Genomic DNA, 19,290 nt, shown 5'->3' on the forward strand with positions numbered 1-19,290 from the left:
CTGCTGTGCAGGTCTCTGCAGAGCCGGGACTCTTCTGTGTCAGTGTTCTTTCTGAGAGGAAGTCCCCATCAGGAGCGGGAATCCAACACATCGTCCCCTGGGTGGCCTGCTCAGGGTGCCATCCTCACGTGGGCAGGGTGCACTCGCTCCTCTCCTTCTGCGGTGCTGGCCACCGTGGATGTGCTGAGGGAAGAAGGATTTGCAGCATCTTGTGCCTTCCTGGTCTGCAGTGACCTGTCCCTTCACTGTGAAATCCAGTCCAGCCCCTCAGTTACTCTTGGAGGCTACTCTCGGGGAGAGAGCACTGGGCCCTGAGCCCCGTTTATCTTGTGCATTGACGTTCTGAACGAACTACAGGGCTTGGTCCTGGGTCCTGCCCCAAATGGCAGGGTGTGAAAGTCATGCGACGATTTGAGGGTTGTCTAGTATTAGGAATGTCTGTCCTGTTATTGACAGTCACTGGGGGAGGTGACTTAGTTCAATAGGGGGGTCTCCCGGGATGACAGACTGTTGAGGGGCTTGGAGTCTCGGGACCTGCATTGCTGACCTGACTCTATCCAGAGGCATTTAAGTGGCTCCAGCAATTCGTTCCCCTTCTCCACGCCTCAGGGCCCTCGTCCGCACAGTGAACGGGCTGCATTCTCTAAGGACCACTGAGGTCACGTGGCTTCTATTTCGGAAGACCCTCCAACTTGTTCAGACCAGCTGGATGTGTCTGAGCCCCTGGCTCAGCATTGCAGGACGCTAAGCAGGTGCTGTTATATGCACCTGGCCCTACGAGCCCAGGATGGAGGTAGAGTGTCTGCCAGTAAATAGTACTAGGTTGGTGCAAAAGTCATTGCGGTTTAAAAGGTTAAAAATGATTGCAAAAACCACAGTTTCTTTTGCACCAACCTCATAATTTTGCCTGTTGAGGTTTTGCCTGAACCCAAGATAGCTGACCCATGGGCCAGTGAGTCAGGGTGGAAAATGCAGACCAAGGTGAGATACCTGAATAATGGATTGAAGGGAGTGAGAGGGCTTCTAGATCTTGGCTGTTCAAAGTGAGGTCCTCTGACCAGCAGCAACGTCTGCTGGGAGCTAGTTAGAAATGCAGAACCTCAGGCCCCCACCCGATACACTGAATCCGAATGTGCAGTTTAACAAGATTGCCCATAATTCAAGCACGCAGTCAAGTTTGGCATGTACTGCTCCGGGCCACGTAAACTCTTAAGCCCATACCTCACAGAAAGCAATACATTGAACATGTGTAGGTGAGTCGAAAGCTCCATGAGACAATTGTTCCACTCACACTGTATGTCGCTCAATGATATTTTCAACGTAGTTATATATTTTTAATGCTGGGATCATGAGTTTATTTTATACTCAGTTTATTTTACAGCTCACTAAATTGCTGAAACCTGCAGTTTGAAAAACAGCACCTACCTAGCTAATACCCTGCCTGGTGTTTGAGTAACAAAGGGTTGCACTGGTGTGTGTGTGTGTGTGTGTGTGTGTGTGTATGTCTCAGCAGAGGGTGTACAGGGGCGGGGGGAGTGGCAGATTTAGAGGATACCAGGTGTCCTCGACTCCTGAGACAGTACATGTTGCTGATTTCTGAGGTTGCCTCCAGCTCTGAAAGTTTCCCACTTCCGGGGGTTGGGGACCTGAGGCCCCTGTCTGTGGAAGCACTGGTGGAATCCCCCTGCAAACCCGACGTGGCCCAGAGCCCCTGGATCGGCACTGACAGGAGTGCCCGAGCACAGGGCGACAGCAGCATTGTCCCCCTAGTCTTGTTTATGTAGGAGGTGGAGAGAGGGTGGGGGGCTTGGCAGCAAGACGAGGTTCCCATGGCTCTCCCAGGGAGAGCTGTGGGCGTCCTCTGTCCCTGGACAGCATGGCCTTTTGCCTCCCGCACCCTAAGCACGCTGCCTTGGCCAAGGCCTGGCCCTGCCCTGGGGGCCACCTGACAGCTGACAGAGGAGGAAGCCCTGTTGCCGGCTCTGGGTGAAGGTGTCAGTTACTAGCACCGTGCGGAGGTGGGAAGGGGAGAGGGGACCTGCCTTGTGTGTCACAGGGTCACCAGGAGCCAGCCACTGGAGGGGAGCCCAGGGGAGTGAGGCTGGGGGAAGGGGCCGTGGGGAAGGTGAGGTAGACGCAATTCAACACGAGGGGAGCAGTGGTGATGTGCAGCACTCTGCTACCCACCCGCAGCTCATGTGCCTGCCTCCCTCTTCAGAGTTGCCACCCTGCTGGGATGGGTGGACAGACCCGTGAGCCCCAAGGCCGCTGAGCTCAGGAGCCCAGAGCAAGCCCCCTATGGCACCCCTGAAGCCGGCCTGGGCTCCAAGGGAGGCTGGACCATTGCAGCAGCCAAAAGCCAAAACACACATTAGGAAAGCAGAAATGAAGCCCTGGGGCTTCCTCTGTGAGTTCCTCCGTGGGTGCTGCCTCCTTTCAGGGCCTGAAAGGATGGGTTCCTCAGAGAAGGCCTGGTGGGGGCGGAGCAGAAGTGTCGCATCTGGTTTGCAGGTCACCGAATTCATCCTGGGGGTTGAGGGAGGAGGGTAATGCCTCTAATGCCTGGCTGTTCTTAAAGGGATTGGCTAAATTTGCAGCCTCTAATGCCATTTGTCACTAGAGTGAAAGGACACTGAGCCAGAGGGACAATTCCAGCTTCTTGCCTCTGGGCCCTCCCTTCTCTTCCAGACCTCTGGCCCCAGTGGTGGCAGCCTGCAAGGCAGGCAGGGCCAGAGGGTGGGGGGAGAGAGACCCCATGCCGTCAGCAGGAGCACCTTTGCCAAGTGCCGGTGCCAGAGGAAGCCACACATAGGGCAGCAAGGGGAGGGTTTGCTTGGGCCTGGGTCTGGGATATGGGCATGGGCAAAGGTGCCTTTCATCAAAGGACATGGGTGTTTTGTTTCTGGCCTTAAAAATAGTGAGCGAGGCTCACCTGGCCGTAGTGACAAGCATAGAACAGGATTGGCTGTAGCAGGGAGTGGGGGTTCCCTGGGCCCCTGGGGCTGGGATGAGGTCCCTTAACACTAGGAGGAGAACACAAGCCGCCCCTTTCACCAGACAGCTGGAGGTGGGCCCAGGTCCTGTCTGGGAAACACAGGCAAGGAGCCCCTCACCCCTCTCTTCCTCCTACAGCCTGGGTCCCTCCTAAGGCTGTGCACGACCAGGCCTGCCCCGCCCTCCTGCAGGCCCAGGGCTGCCTGCCCTTTACAGCAAGAAGCAGCCTCAGCACTTTCCCCACGCCTGCAGCTTCCCTTGTTTTCCCTCCACATCCATCACCTGGCAGGGAGTGGGGACAGGGCGGGGAGGAGGGGCAGTTGGCTGCAAGGGCAGTTTCCTTGTATCTGTCCTCCGCTCTGCATGGCTCTGCCTTGTGGGTCGCTGCAGCCAAGGTGTCTCTTCTCCTCTTCCATCGTCTCCTCTCTTTCTTCTTCCTCTGACCCCCTCCCCTGTATCACTTTTACTGATCATGAAAACATAAGCTCCTCTTGCTGGCTCTCAGCTCAGCCAGCAGCCCAGCTGTTTGGGAGTTTCCCATCCTGCTCTTGCAGTAAATGAGAAACTGAGCCAGGAGGACACCTCAAAGCTCAGGCAGGGAGGCAGCAGAACAAGCCCTCAAGGGGAGCTTCCCTTTATTTCGCTGTGTCTGCACCAGCCTCAGACTTTGCTCTGTGCCTCCTCACTCTTTCTACCTTACAAATGGGGCAGAACTTCTAGGTACGTACCCCAAAGAATTAGAAACAAACTCAGGCACATGTAAACCCACGTTCACAGCAGCATTATTCACGACAGCCAAAGGTGGAAACAACCCGAATGTCCACAGACAGGCGAATGGATGAACAAAATGTGGTCTATACATCCAACGTTTTATTGTAGTACAATGTGTTATTCATCCAGAAAAGCGTGACATTCTGACATAGGCTACAACATGGATGAGCCTCGAGGACAGTAGGCTCAGTGAAGTCAGCCAGTCACGAAAGGACAAATCCTGTATGATTCCACTTCTACGAGGTACCCAGCGTAGGCAAATTCATAAAGACAGAAGGGAGAACAGGGGTTGCCAGGGGCTGGGGGAGGAGGAATGGGTTTTGATGTCTAAGGGGCACAGAGTTTCTGTTTCGGAAGATGACACAGTTCTGGAGATGGAGGGTGATGATGGCTCTACAACCACTGAATCGGACACTTGGAAATCAATCGGAAAATGATCGCAGTGCTAAGTTTTAAGTTATGTATATTGTATCACACAAAAAATGGGGCGTGAGTGACTGAACTTCCAGGCTGATAGCTGAGGAGGTGGACGAGGGAGACGCTCTCCCGCTCCCTCCTCCTCCCTCTCTTCTCTGGTAAAAAGATAAAGCCGAGCTTTTCTGCGGAAGGAGGGGCTTCTGGGCTCCCTGGTTGGGACTCATTCTGGAACGCACAAGTGAGCCCAAGGGACGGGTTAGCCTGGTTTCTCCTTGGAAAGCAGAGTTCCTGGCAGCACCCCAGGAACTGGAGTCCTTGGGGTGAGTGACACGGGGGGGGGGTAGAGCCAGACTAAGGGGTGTATGCTCTGAGGGGGCAGCTGGGGCTCAATCCCCTGGGACTTGCTGAGAGACTGTGTCCACAGGACCTTAGTTAGAATTGTCGTCTGAGAGACCCAAGAGGGAGTGTGCCCAGGGGCGTTAGCTCCTCACACTTGCAGGGCGCAGGTACTGGGTACTGCGTGCCAGGTGGGTGCATGCAGATATCTGCTGGCCAGTGACAGTGGAACGCTTGCAGAAGGTGCGCAGGGCATCAGCGGTGAGGGACTGTCAGGCTACACTGTGTGAATCTGATTGGACGGCAATGACTGGAGGAAGGCCGAGAGGATGTGAGGACACGGGGGTGTCCTTGGACCAATGAGGGGGAGCCCTCTTTTTCCCTCTGGGCACCAAAATTCTTCAGTGTGGGAGTGTGTCTCAACGTCCGTCCCTTTCCTCAGTGAGCCAGGTTTGGGGCTCCTTCACCCTTGGGTGTCCCCATGAGAGACCCACGAGAGCCGGGGAGAGCCCAGGCGAGCAGGAAGAGGCTGCTGCTGGAGGCAGAGCCGGGCACTCGATCCTCCTGGAAAAGCTCCCTTCCAGTTCCTGCAAAACCCAGTCCTCCCCCTGTACCTGTGAAAGGTGCCAGGAAGCCCTCGATAAGATCTGAAGTCTTCCAGGAATAATAGGTGTGGCCTCAGGCACTGGCTTTTCCTGCCTGCGGCTCCTTTCAGCCCTCTCGGGACAAGAACCATATCATACCATCTCAGGAGGCCAGCAGTGAGGGACAGACCCAGCCCTCCGGAACCACAGGCCCGTTGCAAAGTAAGAAACACACATCCAGCCCTTGAAGAATTCAGTGCACATTGGAAGGGCAGTGGGGAGTGGAGAAGTGGGAGATGTGCAGAGGGGAGGGCCTGAGCAGGCTGCCGGGAGGTGGAATGAAGAGGCCGTGGGGTGTAGACGAACAGGGAGCTCTGCTGTGCTGACGTGGGCAAGTTACTTAACCTTGCTGAACCTCAGTTTCCTAGGTAGTACAGTTATACCGATTTCATAGAGTCGTTGTGAGGGATAAGTGGGTGAAGGCATATCAAGGGCTGAAAAGAATGCCAGGCACGTGATGGGGGCACAGCACACAGTAGCCGTTCCTGTCATTAGTGGAAGTCGCAGTGGTCATGCCCGTAAGCCAAGGCTGGGCGAATCCTTTGCCCACTAGCCACCAGTAAACCTGGGCCCCGGGCTTGTGGCCAGATGGCCTCTAAGGCACTTTTCTAGTGCTCTGTGAGTGTAAGGACCTCTAGATTTGGTGGGTGGAGAGAAGGGGAAAGTGCCTTTGGGTGCGGGCCACAGTGCGAGCAAAAGCAGAGGCACAAAGGGCATCACATGTTAGTTTTCTATTGCTGCGTAACACGTTGCTGTAAACTTAGTGGCTTACGACAATGCCTGTGTGTTATCTCCCAGTTCTGGAAGCCGGAGCGAGTCCGGCTCAATGTAGCACAAGGCTGAAATCAAGGTGTCTCCAGGTTGAGGTCTTGTCCGGAGGCTCTGCGGGACTAAGTCTCTCTCACGCTCATTGGTCTTCGGCAGAATTGACTTCCTTGTGGTTGTAGGACTAAGGTGCCCTTTTCCTTGCTGCCCGTGGCCAGGGTTTGTGCCCAACTCCTGGAGGTCATCACGCTCCTTGCAAATGCCTTGCCCCCCCCACTTCTTCAAGCCAGCAACAGTGCGTTGGTTCTTCTGCTTTGAATCCCTGTCTCTGCCTCCAGTCCCAGATTCGAGGGACTCATGTGATGGATCCAGCTCCCCTGAATAATCTCCCGAGCCGCTGACTTGGAATTTAATTATATTTGCAAAATCCCTTCCCAGAAGCATCTCGGTTAGTGTTTGATTTAGTAACTGGGAGGTGTGTATCCAGGACCCTCTGATGGTTCTGCGGACCACATGTGGCATGTGTCTGGGACAAGGAGCAGAATAGACGGGGCTGGAGGGCGACATGGGCAGCCATTGGAGCAGGAAGGGTAAGGTGGGGGTTGGTGGTGGGAGGGATATAAGGCCACTACAGGCCTTGGACAGGTGGAGGGGAGGGGCTTGGACATCCCCACCCCACCCCTGACTGTGGCCCTGCACCACCAGGCATGCTTATTCCAGCCTGAGCCGATTTCCTGCAGACCCACTGCCACCTGAGGCTCCACACCTGGGTTCCCTCTGATGAGGGTTCCTCGGCCTCAAACCGTGGACTGCTCCCTCTGGGATGGGTGGACAGATCCATAAGCCCCGAGGCCACGAGCTCAAGAGCCCGGGGCAGGCTCCCTATGGCACCAAATGGCTCCCCTGCAGCTGGCCTGGTGTCCAAAGAAGGCCGGGCCCCTTGCAGTCGGCAAAAACCAAACACTGAGTCAGGAAACCCATTGAAGAAGGTGTGTGTCCACCAGAGCAGTTCTTTCTCCCATCGCCAACCCAACCTCTAAGAAAGCCGGCAAAGGTGTAGGGGAGTTCGCATGCAGGGTCCCAGTAGCATTTCTGGAACCCAGTGGCCATTGCTTGCCCTGCTTTGAATTCATTAGTTAAAAACTCAACAAACCCTTGATCATCGTTGAATAACTGTTCTAAAAATGTTCTCAGTAATCCAAGGTTTTGAAATTCAAATGTTCCTGAAACATACTTGGCCTTTGTCTTTATTCTCAAGTCACAGTCTAGGCTCACGCAGCCCTGTGTGGTCTCAGAGCTCTGTGCATACATTATTCAGGTTTTCTTTGTGGATTCAATGATGGTGGTTTGGTAGACAGCCATTCTGCTAGTTCTAACGGTAAAACCTTGTGCGGGCGCCGCTTCTTCTCGCTGAGTGGGCTCCCCTCAGAGAGCAGTTATCTCCAGACAATGACCCGACAAGCTTCAAAGCCCCTTACCACCTGGCTTAGAACATGTCAGGAAAGAGAGGAGGGTCCCTGGTGGGAAGGGACCTAGAGGTGAGAAAGGTTCTAGCTCTCCCCACTTCCAGGTGGGTCAGGTGGAAGCTGCCAGGGCAAGGGGGTGGGAGAAGGCAGTGGAGGTGTCCCAGCAGGCCTGGGCTCCTACAGCAGCTGCGTCCACCTAGTCTGGTCAGGAAGGGACAGCAGTTGTGTTGTTGGACTTGAGCGGTATCCCTGGAGTGCTGGTCGTGCACATCACGCCAGGCCGCACCAAAGAGCCAGGGAGAAGGCCGCAGGGCTAACGAGAGCCGTGCACCTGTGCGGGGTGGCCAGGCAGCCCCCATGGCTGGGCCACGCCCCTCCCAAACAACCCGCTAGGCCTTTTACATTCTGTCATTCAAAGCAAGTCACATTCCTGACTGGGCTTAGCACATGTCCCAGTAGCCACACCACCACGAGGCTGCAAACTTAAGGCCTACAGGCTTCAAAGAGAAGACATCGCTTTAGACGGAAGCATTTTCTTGGAGGGTTTGTCTCCAGGGAACCCCTGTACCTCCTAATGTTTAGGTTAGGGACATCAAAGCCTATGGTCTATTTTATTTTGCTTTGTGGCAGATTTTGTTAACTCCAGGCTGGGAGGTGGGGCTTGGGTGGCAGGCTGGGTCTGTCTTCTGCTTTTTCCCAGGTGGTAAGGTCTAGGTGTGGACTAAAGCCTGACTTCACACAAGTTCCTGTGGTGGCCAGTTAGGCAAGTTTCCCGCCTTCTCTGGGCCTCGATTCCCTCTCCCTACAGGAGAATTGCAGTATACGCTTCACTTGAATGGGGTCATTGCCTCTGCCTCCAGCTTTCTCTCACAGCCCTGTCCGTTCTCTCCTGCAGCTCCTGCCCAAGCCCCTGAGCTGGAGGGATGGAGAACTCCTCAGCGGCGTCGGCCTCCTCCGAGGCTGGGAGCAGCCGCTCCCAGGAGATTGAGGAGCTTGAGCGCTTCATCGATAGCTACGTGCTCGAGTACCAGGTGCAGGGGCTGCTGGCAGACAAGACAGAGGGTGATGGTGAGAGCGAGAAGACGCATTCCCACGTCTCCCAGGTGAGCGCTGGCCCGGGGAGGGGTAAGGGGAGAGGGGCCAGGGCCTGGGCAATCACAAGGGCCTGCGCCTTGCTTGGCAAACTCAAAGAGGGTGATAAGGAGACCCTAATTCCAGACAGGGTCTGGCTGCCTGGCCCTAGATTGCCGAGGTGTGGATGGTCCCATCCACAGAGCGTGGACTCCAGGCGGGAAGCCCCTCTCAGCCTGTGACCCACTTCTACTCCATTCTACTCCACGGGGCAGCTGGCCCAGCCAGAAGCACAATTCATTGAACACATTTATTGAGCACCTACTATGTGCTACATACTATTCCCTGTTCTCCACAAGCTTCTGTTCTAGATCTGGAGATGGTAGCTTATGCAAAATGCACAACAATCAAAAGGCTATAACTTGTGAATATTTTCTCTGATTTCAAATACAGGCAGTTGTTGGCAGCCACAGAATTGAGTCTGTCAGGCAGTGCCCCAGGACTCTGTGTATTAGACCTAGTTAGGCACATGAGGCTTTTGGCCAGGATCTCACACTAGTGTCACCCCCTCCTGGGTCAGTCTGCGGCAGCCCTGGCCTTGGGTGGAAGTCTCGAGTTCTCTCAAATAGAGAGCCATTCAGGGCAGCAAGCATATTGTATGCCCCGTGGTCTGGCACTGTAAATCCTCAATAGATATTTGTTCAAGAGTTGGCTCCAGATTTGCTTCTAGCTGCCTATGTGACCTTGGGCAAATCCCTCAACTTCTCTGAAGCTTGGTTTTCTTGTCTGGCCAGTGATCCCGCTGCCTCAGGAATGTTGTAAGGTCAAAGGTGATAAGAAGCTCAAAACTACCGAAAAGCAGGGTTTTCTTGCCCAAGGAAACGTGGGAGGGTCTCTTCTGTTCAGGGTCTGGGCCTCAGGTGTCCACCTCTTGTACTTGTTTTCCTACCTCAAGCAGGAACTGCTGACAAGGAGAGGGGAGCCACTTGGGAGAAAAGCTGAATGCAGCTGACTGGGTGGGCAGAAGATTCAGACCCTGCAGCCAGCTTTTCAGAAAGCCAGAATGAACCTATGGCTTTCCTAGAACTCAGGACCGGGAGTCAAACCAGGGAAATTCTGAAGCCATGGTGATCCTGCACTTTATCCCCACTGGGGGATAAGGAAGAGAAAATCAGCCCTGAGAGAGAAGTGGAAACGTATGTGATGCTTCCCTTGTCCTTGAAGTTCTAGAGTCACAATTAGTATAAGCCTGTAATTTGTCCAGGGTTCACTCCACAAGTGTGCATTGAGCACCTGCACTGTGGCTGACACTCTTCTCGGATTGGGTATCCAGGAGTGAGCCAAACACACAAACACTCTGCCCTCGTGGAACTTCTGTTTAATGGTGGGTGATCACTGTTGTGGAGAAAAAGAAAACAAGACAATGGAATGGGGACTGATGAGAGTCAGGAAGGGTTTGCAGTTTTCAACAGGATGTCAGGGAAGATGTCACTGAAGAAGGTGGACGGGGGAGCCAGGCAGATTTCTGGGGGAGGCGTGTTCTAGGCAGGGGAACAGCAGGTGCAAAGGCCCGAGCTGGAAGAATATTCCCGGTGCAGCAGGGAAGCCAGTGTGGCTGGAGCAGAGAGAGAAAGAGGGAGAGCCAGAGGAGATGAATCAGGGAGCAAATGGGGACATGGAGACAAGATAAGCCAGGGCTGAGTCCTGGGATCTGACAATATTGAGAAAGCAGAGGTGTGCAGAGGAGCCAGTGAGAGACCAGGAGGGGGCTGGCCGTCAGGCAGGAGGGAAACCAGGCGGGAGTGGAGTGTTGGAAGTCCGAACGAGGATCTGTTTCGAGGAAGTGCGGGGCCTGTTCCCTGTGATGCTGCTGCAGGTCATGAAACAGGAGGACTGACAATAACCTGCGTCCTGGGGGCTACTGTGACCCCAAGTAGAGAGGTAACAGTCGAGGGGTGGGGGTGAAGTTCAAGTTGATGATTGGAGATGGGGAGGATAATACAGATCCTCCCTGTGTTTCAGGAATTGCGTTGTGAAGGAGAGAGACTTGTGGTACTCGGGGAAGTGAGGTCCAGATGGGGCATTTACAACGTGCTGCATTGAGGGGAGTGGCCCAGGGCAGGGGGGTGGTTGTTGGAGCAGGGACCTTGAACAGGTGAGAGGGCTTGGCTTTGGCTGGGCCCCCAGCTGGTCACCCACAATCGCAGGAGGGAGTTGGCAGGCTTGCAGCCATGCGTCCAGAATGACACCTACTTGTGCAGCATAGCTGTGGCTTCCTCCAGCTGATTCCAGCCGTGATGGTACAGGTACAGGGTTAGGAAGGGGTTATTTAACCAGGATTGAGGTGCTTCTGGGTGAGGACAGTGGAGGGAGAGGAGGGCGAGGTAGGTGAAGGAGTGATGACAGTGATGTCCCATGACACTGAGCTGGGCAAGGAGAGGAGAGAGGGCCCAAAGCTGGTGGTGAATCCTGGAGGGTGGTCGGTCAGTGGATTGAAGGTTCTGGGGAGTTGGAGAATTGTTGGAGTCCTGGTGTGAGAAGGAGTGAGTCAGAAAGATAGGAGTGTCCAGGAGTGGAACGTTTGAAACCCAGCGTGGAGGGGGCACAGGAATTGGTGATAAAAGAGCTGGGTATAAGAGTGGGAGTGTGTGGGGAAGAGGAAGGATCGGGAGGAGAGGGAGCCTGGAACTGAGAGGCAGGGTATAGGAGCCAGCTTCGTGGACATTGAAATCACCAAGAAAGGAAAAATGCTGAAGAGGTAGCAGTGATCCAGAAGTCTTCAAAGAGTGCAGGGAGTGAGGTGGGTGGGGTGGATGACCTGGGGGGTGCCTTCAAGGAGGGGGGGGTGTCTTGTGTCATGATATGTTAATTTATTTGCATAACTTTGTTTCTTGACTTAAACTACCGATTGTACAGTTAACAATATCACGACCTGAAGTGGAAGTGGGAGGGCCCTCTGACTAGACTGGAAAATTGCTGAGGAAAATGAATCTCTTTGGGTTGTCGAGGGCAGGAAGGGGAGAACTAGGTGAACCAGCTCTAGTTTTCCATAAGCATCCTAGAGCTGATTCCCCGGGAGCAGGCCCCATGCACAAGTGGTGGGCTGGCCTGGCGTGTGCCACCTGCCTCCACCGCTGTTTGGACTCTGGTGTCCTCCAGCAGGGCATCCTTCAAAGGTTCCTCCAGGTGAATCGGGCTTTAACAGGAGGAGGGTTCAAGGAAGCCATGAAGCTTCACCCCGGAGGAATGCTTTGCGAAAGGTACAATTTCCATTCCCAGAGCAGCCATTTGGGAAATAGTTCTGGAAGGAGGGACCCGTTGCTCTGCACCCCTGACCTTCCTGGGGCGACTGTTAGGCTCTCAGCATGTAGAGAGATAGAGAAGTGCCCTCAGGCTGGCCCCGCACTGCCTGCCGGCTCCTGCTCCTGGGACAGGTGAGGCCTGACCATGCTCCGATCTTCACATCTGGAGGGGCTTTTGCACAGATGTTTGTTGCGAGACATAATGTAGAAAACCTGGCCATTTGTAACATCTGGATGCGTTCTTTAAACTCTCCACATTCTCTGAAATTCCCCGGAAGAACGCAGACACCAGGCAGGATCCTGGGGTCCACCTGTGTGTGCTGCTGGCCAAGGAGGGACATTTCAATCCTGATCCCACCGCCCCACTCCCTACCCCACAAACACAGTTGGGGTACAGGCTCCAGGTGAGGACACAGCTGTGGATAACTCTAAGCAAGGCCAGTGTTAGACATCTCTGTATAACACACTTCTACTGATGTAGCCTTGTGGGAAATCTTTCTGCTAAAACACTTTTGACTGTTTTTATTTCATTGGATGACTATTTCTGATGGAAGCCAAAAAACAAAGAACAAAAATAACCTCAGAGAAAGTCCCCGTCTGCCTGTCTGCGGTAGTTTTATTGTTCCTGGGAGAGGAAAATTGTTAGGAATCTTGGAAACCTTGAGAAAACTTGAGGGAGTAAAGAAGCACACTGTTCTTCAGTTGGTGAGGTCATTTTTTTTTTTTAGGATCTGAGAGATGACAGTTGACAGGAAGAAAATACCTCATGATGCTTGTACGGTTGTGGTTTTCCCTGCTGCCCCTCCCCCAGCAACAACTAGGAAGAAGGATGGATGGATGGATGGATGGATGGATGGATGGATGGATGGATGGATGGATGAGACAGATGGGGAAGAAGGGAAGGAGGGAGGGAGGGCAAGCAAGCTTTCTTTTCTTTAGACGAGTAACCAAGAGAATGTGTGTTCTAAGTTTCCCAACTCTTTTGGGATACCATATTTAAAATTACCCCCCACACACATTTCAAGAGCACTTGCCCTCCAACGGGTTCCAAGTCCCCAAAGGCACATCCTGAAAGCTGTCCTCTCTCTTGGGAGGAGGGGATTATGCCCCTATTCTGCAGAAGAAATGACTGCGACGCAGAGATGAGAAATAGCCAAGCCACACTGCTCAGTGGCTGCGCAGGGTCCTGGGACTCACCCCTTCCCCATCTACTTTTGGTCCCCTGCTGGGTATCGGCTGTTGGGTGGTTAATGTATTTCCCCCCGTGGAACGAGAATTAGGACTCCAAGTCTCATTGACCATTAAGCTTGGTGGAAGAGATTGGGATGTCGTAAGTGGAGAAAGTTCGGCACTTCTGATGTTAGTGGATGGTCTTTGTGGGTCACCACCAGGCTTCAAAGCAGTGCTCACAATGCTGTCTGCACAGTGGACTCATTCGGGGGGCTGGGACTGGCCCCCACCTCAGAGTTCAGTTGAGTGGGGAGGGGCTTGGGCCTTGCATTCTTCTCATTCCCTGTGTGACCTTGGTGTCCCACTAAGGTTGACGACCACGGCCTCAGATGGTGCATGTCTGTCTCCCTTCCGCACCCCTCCATGCCAGCTGCTCCACTCTCTTGGAAGGGTAGAATGTCGGGGTGTTGTGAAGAGCATACATTTAATGAAGGCGTGTTTTCCAAGAAGCTCCTATGAATAGGTCAAAGGAAGAGCCCGCGAGGGTGACCATAACTTCCTGCAGTTCTTTTTGTTGCTGTCAGGCACTCAGAAGTCCTGGGTTTTGTCTCAAATGCAAAGTGACCTTTCCAACAGAGATAGAGCCATGCAGCTATGTAGGCTGGGACGAGAGTCTTCAGTTTGGTGTCGCTTTCTCACAACGTTTTTCCTTCTCTTTCTTCACGTTTTTCCTTTTACGCTGCCTTCCCTGTTCACGGTGCCCTCATCCCCACTTTGTCCCACTCATTCATCTCCTCCTGCCCTTGGAATCCTTTCTCCCTACCATCTTTTCTCATAGGAGGAAGCACTCAATGGTGGACCCCCCATGAAAGGCTTAACAGAAGAAGTGAGTTTAAGGGGGACTGTGGGGTGGTTGACCGTGGGGGACTCATTTTATTTTCCCCCTTATTTTAAAAAATGATTTACTTTTACTGACACAAGTACTGTATGCATACATCCTCATGGTACACGAGAATTCAGACCTTATCAATAAAATCTACCTTAGCAATCGCCTCATGGCAGCGCTTTGCCCTCCCTCCCATCCGATCAGTGAGTTAACTCCCTCACCTTTTTTGATGTTTTTACCAACATACATATAATATGACTTACAGAAATACAGTATTTCAAAATCATAAATCATAGCCAGTGACTGTGTTCAATAACTTGCATTTTCACCCAGCTATGTGCCCGGGGGAGTCTTCCAGGCTTGTACATCTGCTGTTTTCTGCTTAATGGATAATATGGATATCCCATAATTTAATCATTCACCTATTGATAGGCATTCAGGTTACTTCCAGAGTGTACCCCAGAAATGCAAGGTACTTAGGTGAATACTGTTGAAGATGCCTGTTTCTACACATACAAAGCATTGCTTTAGGTAGATACCGAGCTGTAGAATCAGTTTCTATAGCTGTTGCCAAATTGTTCTCCAAAACGATTTCCATTATTCACGCTACCACCAATGTACTGGGACCAATTGTCTCTTGTCATTTTAATTTGCGTTTTCTTGATTTCTAGTGAGGTTGAGCCCTTTTGAATCTGATTACCAGTCATTTTTTTTAAGGTTAAACTTTCATTTTACTTTTAAAGCAACAATTGGAAAAACAGAGAAAGAAGTCCACCATAATTTTATGACAGAAACTAATGTAACGTTTGCCTTGATATGCCGTTTACAAAGCTGAGCTTCTAGCATACATGTAGTTTTTAGCTTGCTTGTTTATGTAGCATGAGCTCCTAGACATTGTTTGGTGGTTTGGGGCACAAAGCACAATTGTTTAAATCTGCCCTTTTTCTGCCAGTTACTGTTGGCTAAATAGAGAGATACAATTACAGTGAACATGTATTCCTTCAGGCGCTGGTCTCGGCTCGGAGACCAAGTCATGAACAGAATAGACCAGAACCCCCGTCCTCCTAGCCCTTACTTTCTGGCGGGAAAAGACAGACAATAAACAAAGATGGACGAGGATGTTAGAAGGTGACACTTATGTGGTGCAGGAAGCAGCAGGGATGCTAGGCTGTCCCAGAAGGCTTACGTAGACAGGACTTTTGAGCAAAGATTTGAAGACAGACGCGATGGGAGTGAGGCTACTTAGGAAGGAGTATGCCAGGCAGAGGGAAGTCCAGGGCGTGCCCCACTTTGAGGAAGAGCTTTGGGGCCAGTCTGGCGGGAGCCAACTGAGCAAGGGGGGGATGCTGTAGAATAGCCTGGACTACAGGGCCACGTCAGCCTTAGTGAGATGGGTCTTTTTCCTAGTGAGATGAGGAGACACTGGCGGTTTTGAACAGAGGAGGGACACGGTATGACTGGCTAACGAGGATCGCTCTAGATGCTGTTTGGAGAATAGACTCTGACAAGGGGCCGGGGCTGGGGTGGGCATGGGAGGATGGGCGGGAAAGGAAGCAGGGAGACCAGGAAGCTGGTTGGTTGGTCCAGGCGAGAGGTGATGGTGGCCACGAGCAGTGTGGTCACTGTGGAGATGGGAAGAAGTGGTCCGATTCTCATTATACTTTGAAGGTACAAATGACATGATTTTTCTGATGAATGACCTGGAGGATTTTGGCCTGAGCATATAGAAGGATAGACTTTCCAGAAATAAAATATGGGAGACCCTGGAAGAGCAGCTTTGGGGAGCGAAAGTCAAGAGTTCAGTTTTTGGACATGAAAGGTTTAAGATAGTATTAGATATCTTAGTGGAGACGTTGATCAAGCAGTTAGATGTGCAAAGGTGGCATTCAGAGGGGAACGACTTGGAGAGTCACATTTGTAAATAGTAGCTTGTGGGTGTCATTTTAAGCCCAAGGAGTGAAGGAGTTTAGAGTAGAGAGTCAAGGATTGAGCCCTTAGAAGTTGGGGAGAGGAAGAGAAACTAACAGAGGAGACCGAAGTGTGTCCATGTGAACTCAGTAATTCTTCACAACAGTTCTATGAAAAAGGTGCTTCTATTGTTGCCAGCTTATAAGGGAGGAAACTGAGGCACAAAGAGGTTGAATAAGCTGCTCAAGGTCACACGGCAAGTACTCTGTGGCCAGTCTGAGGTTTGAACCAGGTGGTTTTACCGCAGTTGCCGTACACTTAATCTCTCTGCTATTGGTAGTTTGGGTTATTACAGGTGGGGAAAGTTGAGTGTTAGGGATGAAGTGACTTTCCCAAAGGTCATAGAGTAAGTAAGTGATGGACTGGGAATAGGAACTCGAGATTCTCTGCTTCAAGAACTCAAGCCCCTAGTCACTACGTTGCACCGCCTGTACAACAGGAAAGTTGTTTGTTTTCCAAGATAGGAGCAAAAAGCCTTTCTCCCCCCCGTCAAATCTCAGCCCTTACACACTACGCTTTCCTGGGGTCTCACTGTGGATGGGGAATGAGCTCCAGCCAGTCTCCTGCCTCACCTCCCCTTCCAGAAAGCTGGCCCAGAATAAGGGAAACGGCTGGACATGGTCCCAACGCTGAGAAGCTCAAGTCTTAGGCCAGCAGGATTCTGCTACTGGCCATCCCAGGCCTGGGCTCTGGGCTCTGTGCTGCCGTGAGGAAGCCACGTCCCCTCTCAGTTCCCTCACAGGGAATCGAGGGCACTGGGTGACAGCAGTGGTTCCCACAGGACCTTCACATGGCACCCTGGGTAATCCTTGATTAAGAAGCCCTGGATAAGATGACTTTTTAAATAACTTTTCACTTTGAAATAATTTCAGAGGTCCATAAAAATTACAATAATTGTACAAAGAATTCCTGCATAGCCTTCACCCAGATTCTACAGCTGTTAATATTTTACCACATTTGCTTTCAGTCTCTTCATCGAAGGATAGGTTGAGCGATAGTATATATAAACTTCGCTGATTTATTTGAGAGTCAGCTGCAGATACGATTCCCCTTTATCCCTGAAGACTTGTGTGTGTTTCCTAATAGGCACATCCTTTTACATAATCACAGTACAGGAAATAAACATTGATACGACACAATTATTTATTTTTTAAAATTCTAGGTTCCTCAAAACATTAAACATAGAATTACCATGTGGTCCAGCAATTCTACTTCTGGGTATATATCCAAAAGAATTGAAAGCAAGACCATGAATAGATACTTGCACACCTATGTTCGTAGCAGCGTTATTCCCCGTAGCCAAGAGGTGGCAACAACCCGAATGTCCATGAGTGAATGGATGGGTGAACAAAGTGGGGTAGGTACACACAATGGGATATTATTGAGGCTTTAAAAAACCAAAATCCTGTCTTATGCTACAACATAAAGTCCTCTTTGAGGATATGATGCTACGTGAAATCAACCAGACACAACAGGACAGGTACCATATATCCCACTGTTTTGAAGCACTTAGAATAGTCAGTTCATAGAGAATCACAGTAGAACGGTGGTTGCCAGGGGCTGGGGGAGGAAGGGCACGGGGGAGTTGTCATTTGATGAGGACAGAGTTTTAGTTCGGGGATAATGAAAACATGCTGGAGATGGATGGTGGTGATGGTTACACAACACTGTGACTATGCTTAATGCCAGAGAACTACATACTTAAAAATGGTTAAAATGGTAAATTTTATGTCATATATATTTTACCACGATAAAAAAAAAAAATCTGGTTCAGTGTCTAACCCAAGATCACACGTTGCATTTAGTATCTGACATTTTTATTTGCTTTTTAAGTCAATACCTATTTGTGCCCTTTACCCATTCTGCCACTTTTTGGCTGTGTAACCCTGGGTCAGTTACTTAACCATGCTGTGCCTCAAATTCCATATTTGCAAAGTGGCGGTAATAAACGTGCCTAGGTATCTGTGAGGAGGGAATGCTGCTGTATGTAACGGGCTTAGCCCAGTGCCTAGATTTAAATGAGATCTTTACATATTCTGGCGATCCGTCATCCTTTGGCGATCCACCTTACATGCTGCGAGTAGCCCCTCACTTGCCATTTGTTCGTGATTTCTTTTGTCACACAGAAGTTTTAGGCTTTGATGTGTTAAACCCGTATCTTGGATTTTAATCAACTGGGAACGTGTTGTCCATGGGTAGTGTGAGGCAGACCTCTCGGGTCATTTTGTCCTTACCTGCTAGCCAGTTGTCTAGTCCCGTGTGTTTACTGACCTCTCCTTTCCCCTGATTGGAAACACTGTCCTTACCACACACTGAGTTCCCGTTTGTACATCCGTCTGTTTGTGGATGCAGTTTTAGCAGTGGACCTCTCTGTCTAGTCCTGCGCTTATTGAGCATGCCGGTTTGGCTCTGGCCACGTAATCCACTTTGATATCTGGAAGGGCAGGGCCCTGGGGGGACTTAGACACCATGGGGAAGCGGGCGGTTTGTCTTTAGCTCCTTCCACCTCCCTGACTCCAGGCTTTTCCCTTGACCCACCCTCCCCCATGGGCAGTGTCTTTCCCGTTCCTGTACCAAGTTTGCTCCTATAATACTGTCCATCCTAGATGCCAGTGACTGAGCGTGGATTTTAATTCTTTTCAGTGTGAAATATTTTCAATGTACTGGTAACAGCAGAGAATAGAATAAACATCTACTTTGAAGAGAGAATAAACATCTGTACTCCCCTATTCGTTGAATCTTAACCCTTGCCATCTTTGTTTCAGCTTTTCAAATTAAGAAATAAATTATAACAGATATGGTGGAGGCCAAAAAAACCATGTGAATGCAGTGTTCATCGTTTCCATATATTTAAAAAATGTGCTATTTTTCCTGCCTATTTCTGTACCATGACCTTTTTTCAGGCAAATGTCACCCTTATCCCCCAGAGGACTTGCTCCTAGCTGTAAACCAGTTGACCTTGAAGGAAAAAAACACTGTACATGCAGAAATCAGGCGTGGGGGCGGGGCGGGGTGGAGGAGAGTGTTCCTGAAGTGGTGGCCCTTCTCTCCATCCTGGAATCATCGCATGTAAATAAGGACTGGGAAGGTGTGTCTGTGTCTGGAGATTTTTCTAGGCGGTGGCTCAGTCGCAGGAGGTGGTGGCTGAGGCCTAAGAAGAAAGAAAACAGCTTTGAGAGGGGGGTCCCAGCAGAGGAGCTTTGAGAGGGGGGTCCCAGGAGGAGCTTTGGAACAGGGACAGGAGAGCTCCCGGGGGCTTTAGGAACCAGAAGAAACACTTCCCAATGGAGGTGATCGAGGCAGCATCAGAGGAGAGGATTCCCGGGGCTGCTGCTTGGCTGAGGGGTTGGAGGTGAGATGCCACACGGGCCCAGTGGGTATGGCTTCCTGGGGTAATGGAGGAGACTCCCACTGAATCCTCCTTCCAGGGTCGGGAGAGCTGTACACAGTTGGACCACGTTCCCTCCTCTAATGCATTGCCCGACGCCCTGGCTGGGTCT

The 19,290-nt window shown here is 51.4% G+C and overlaps 1 protein-coding gene across 5 annotated transcripts in view; it reads left to right on the plus strand.

Annotated features, from left to right (window-relative positions):
• The window catches only part of CTIF (cap binding complex dependent translation initiation factor), a 262,257-nt gene that overhangs the window by 61,471 nt on the left and 181,496 nt on the right, over positions 1-19,290 (plus strand). For all 5 annotated transcript variants that reach the window (XM_033087333.1, XM_033087338.1, XM_033087335.1 and 2 more), the window contains exon 2: positions 8,289-8,496. In XM_033087333.1, the coding sequence (XP_032943224.1) occupies positions 8,317-8,496 (180 nt within the window). In that variant the 5' untranslated portion in view covers positions 8,289-8,316. The remainder of the gene's footprint in view (positions 1-8,288; positions 8,497-19,290) is intronic.

This window comes from Rhinolophus ferrumequinum, chromosome 19 (genome assembly GCF_004115265.2).
Source record: "Rhinolophus ferrumequinum isolate MPI-CBG mRhiFer1 chromosome 19, mRhiFer1_v1.p, whole genome shotgun sequence".
In the NCBI taxonomy this organism is placed as follows: domain Eukaryota; kingdom Metazoa; phylum Chordata; class Mammalia; order Chiroptera; family Rhinolophidae; genus Rhinolophus; species Rhinolophus ferrumequinum.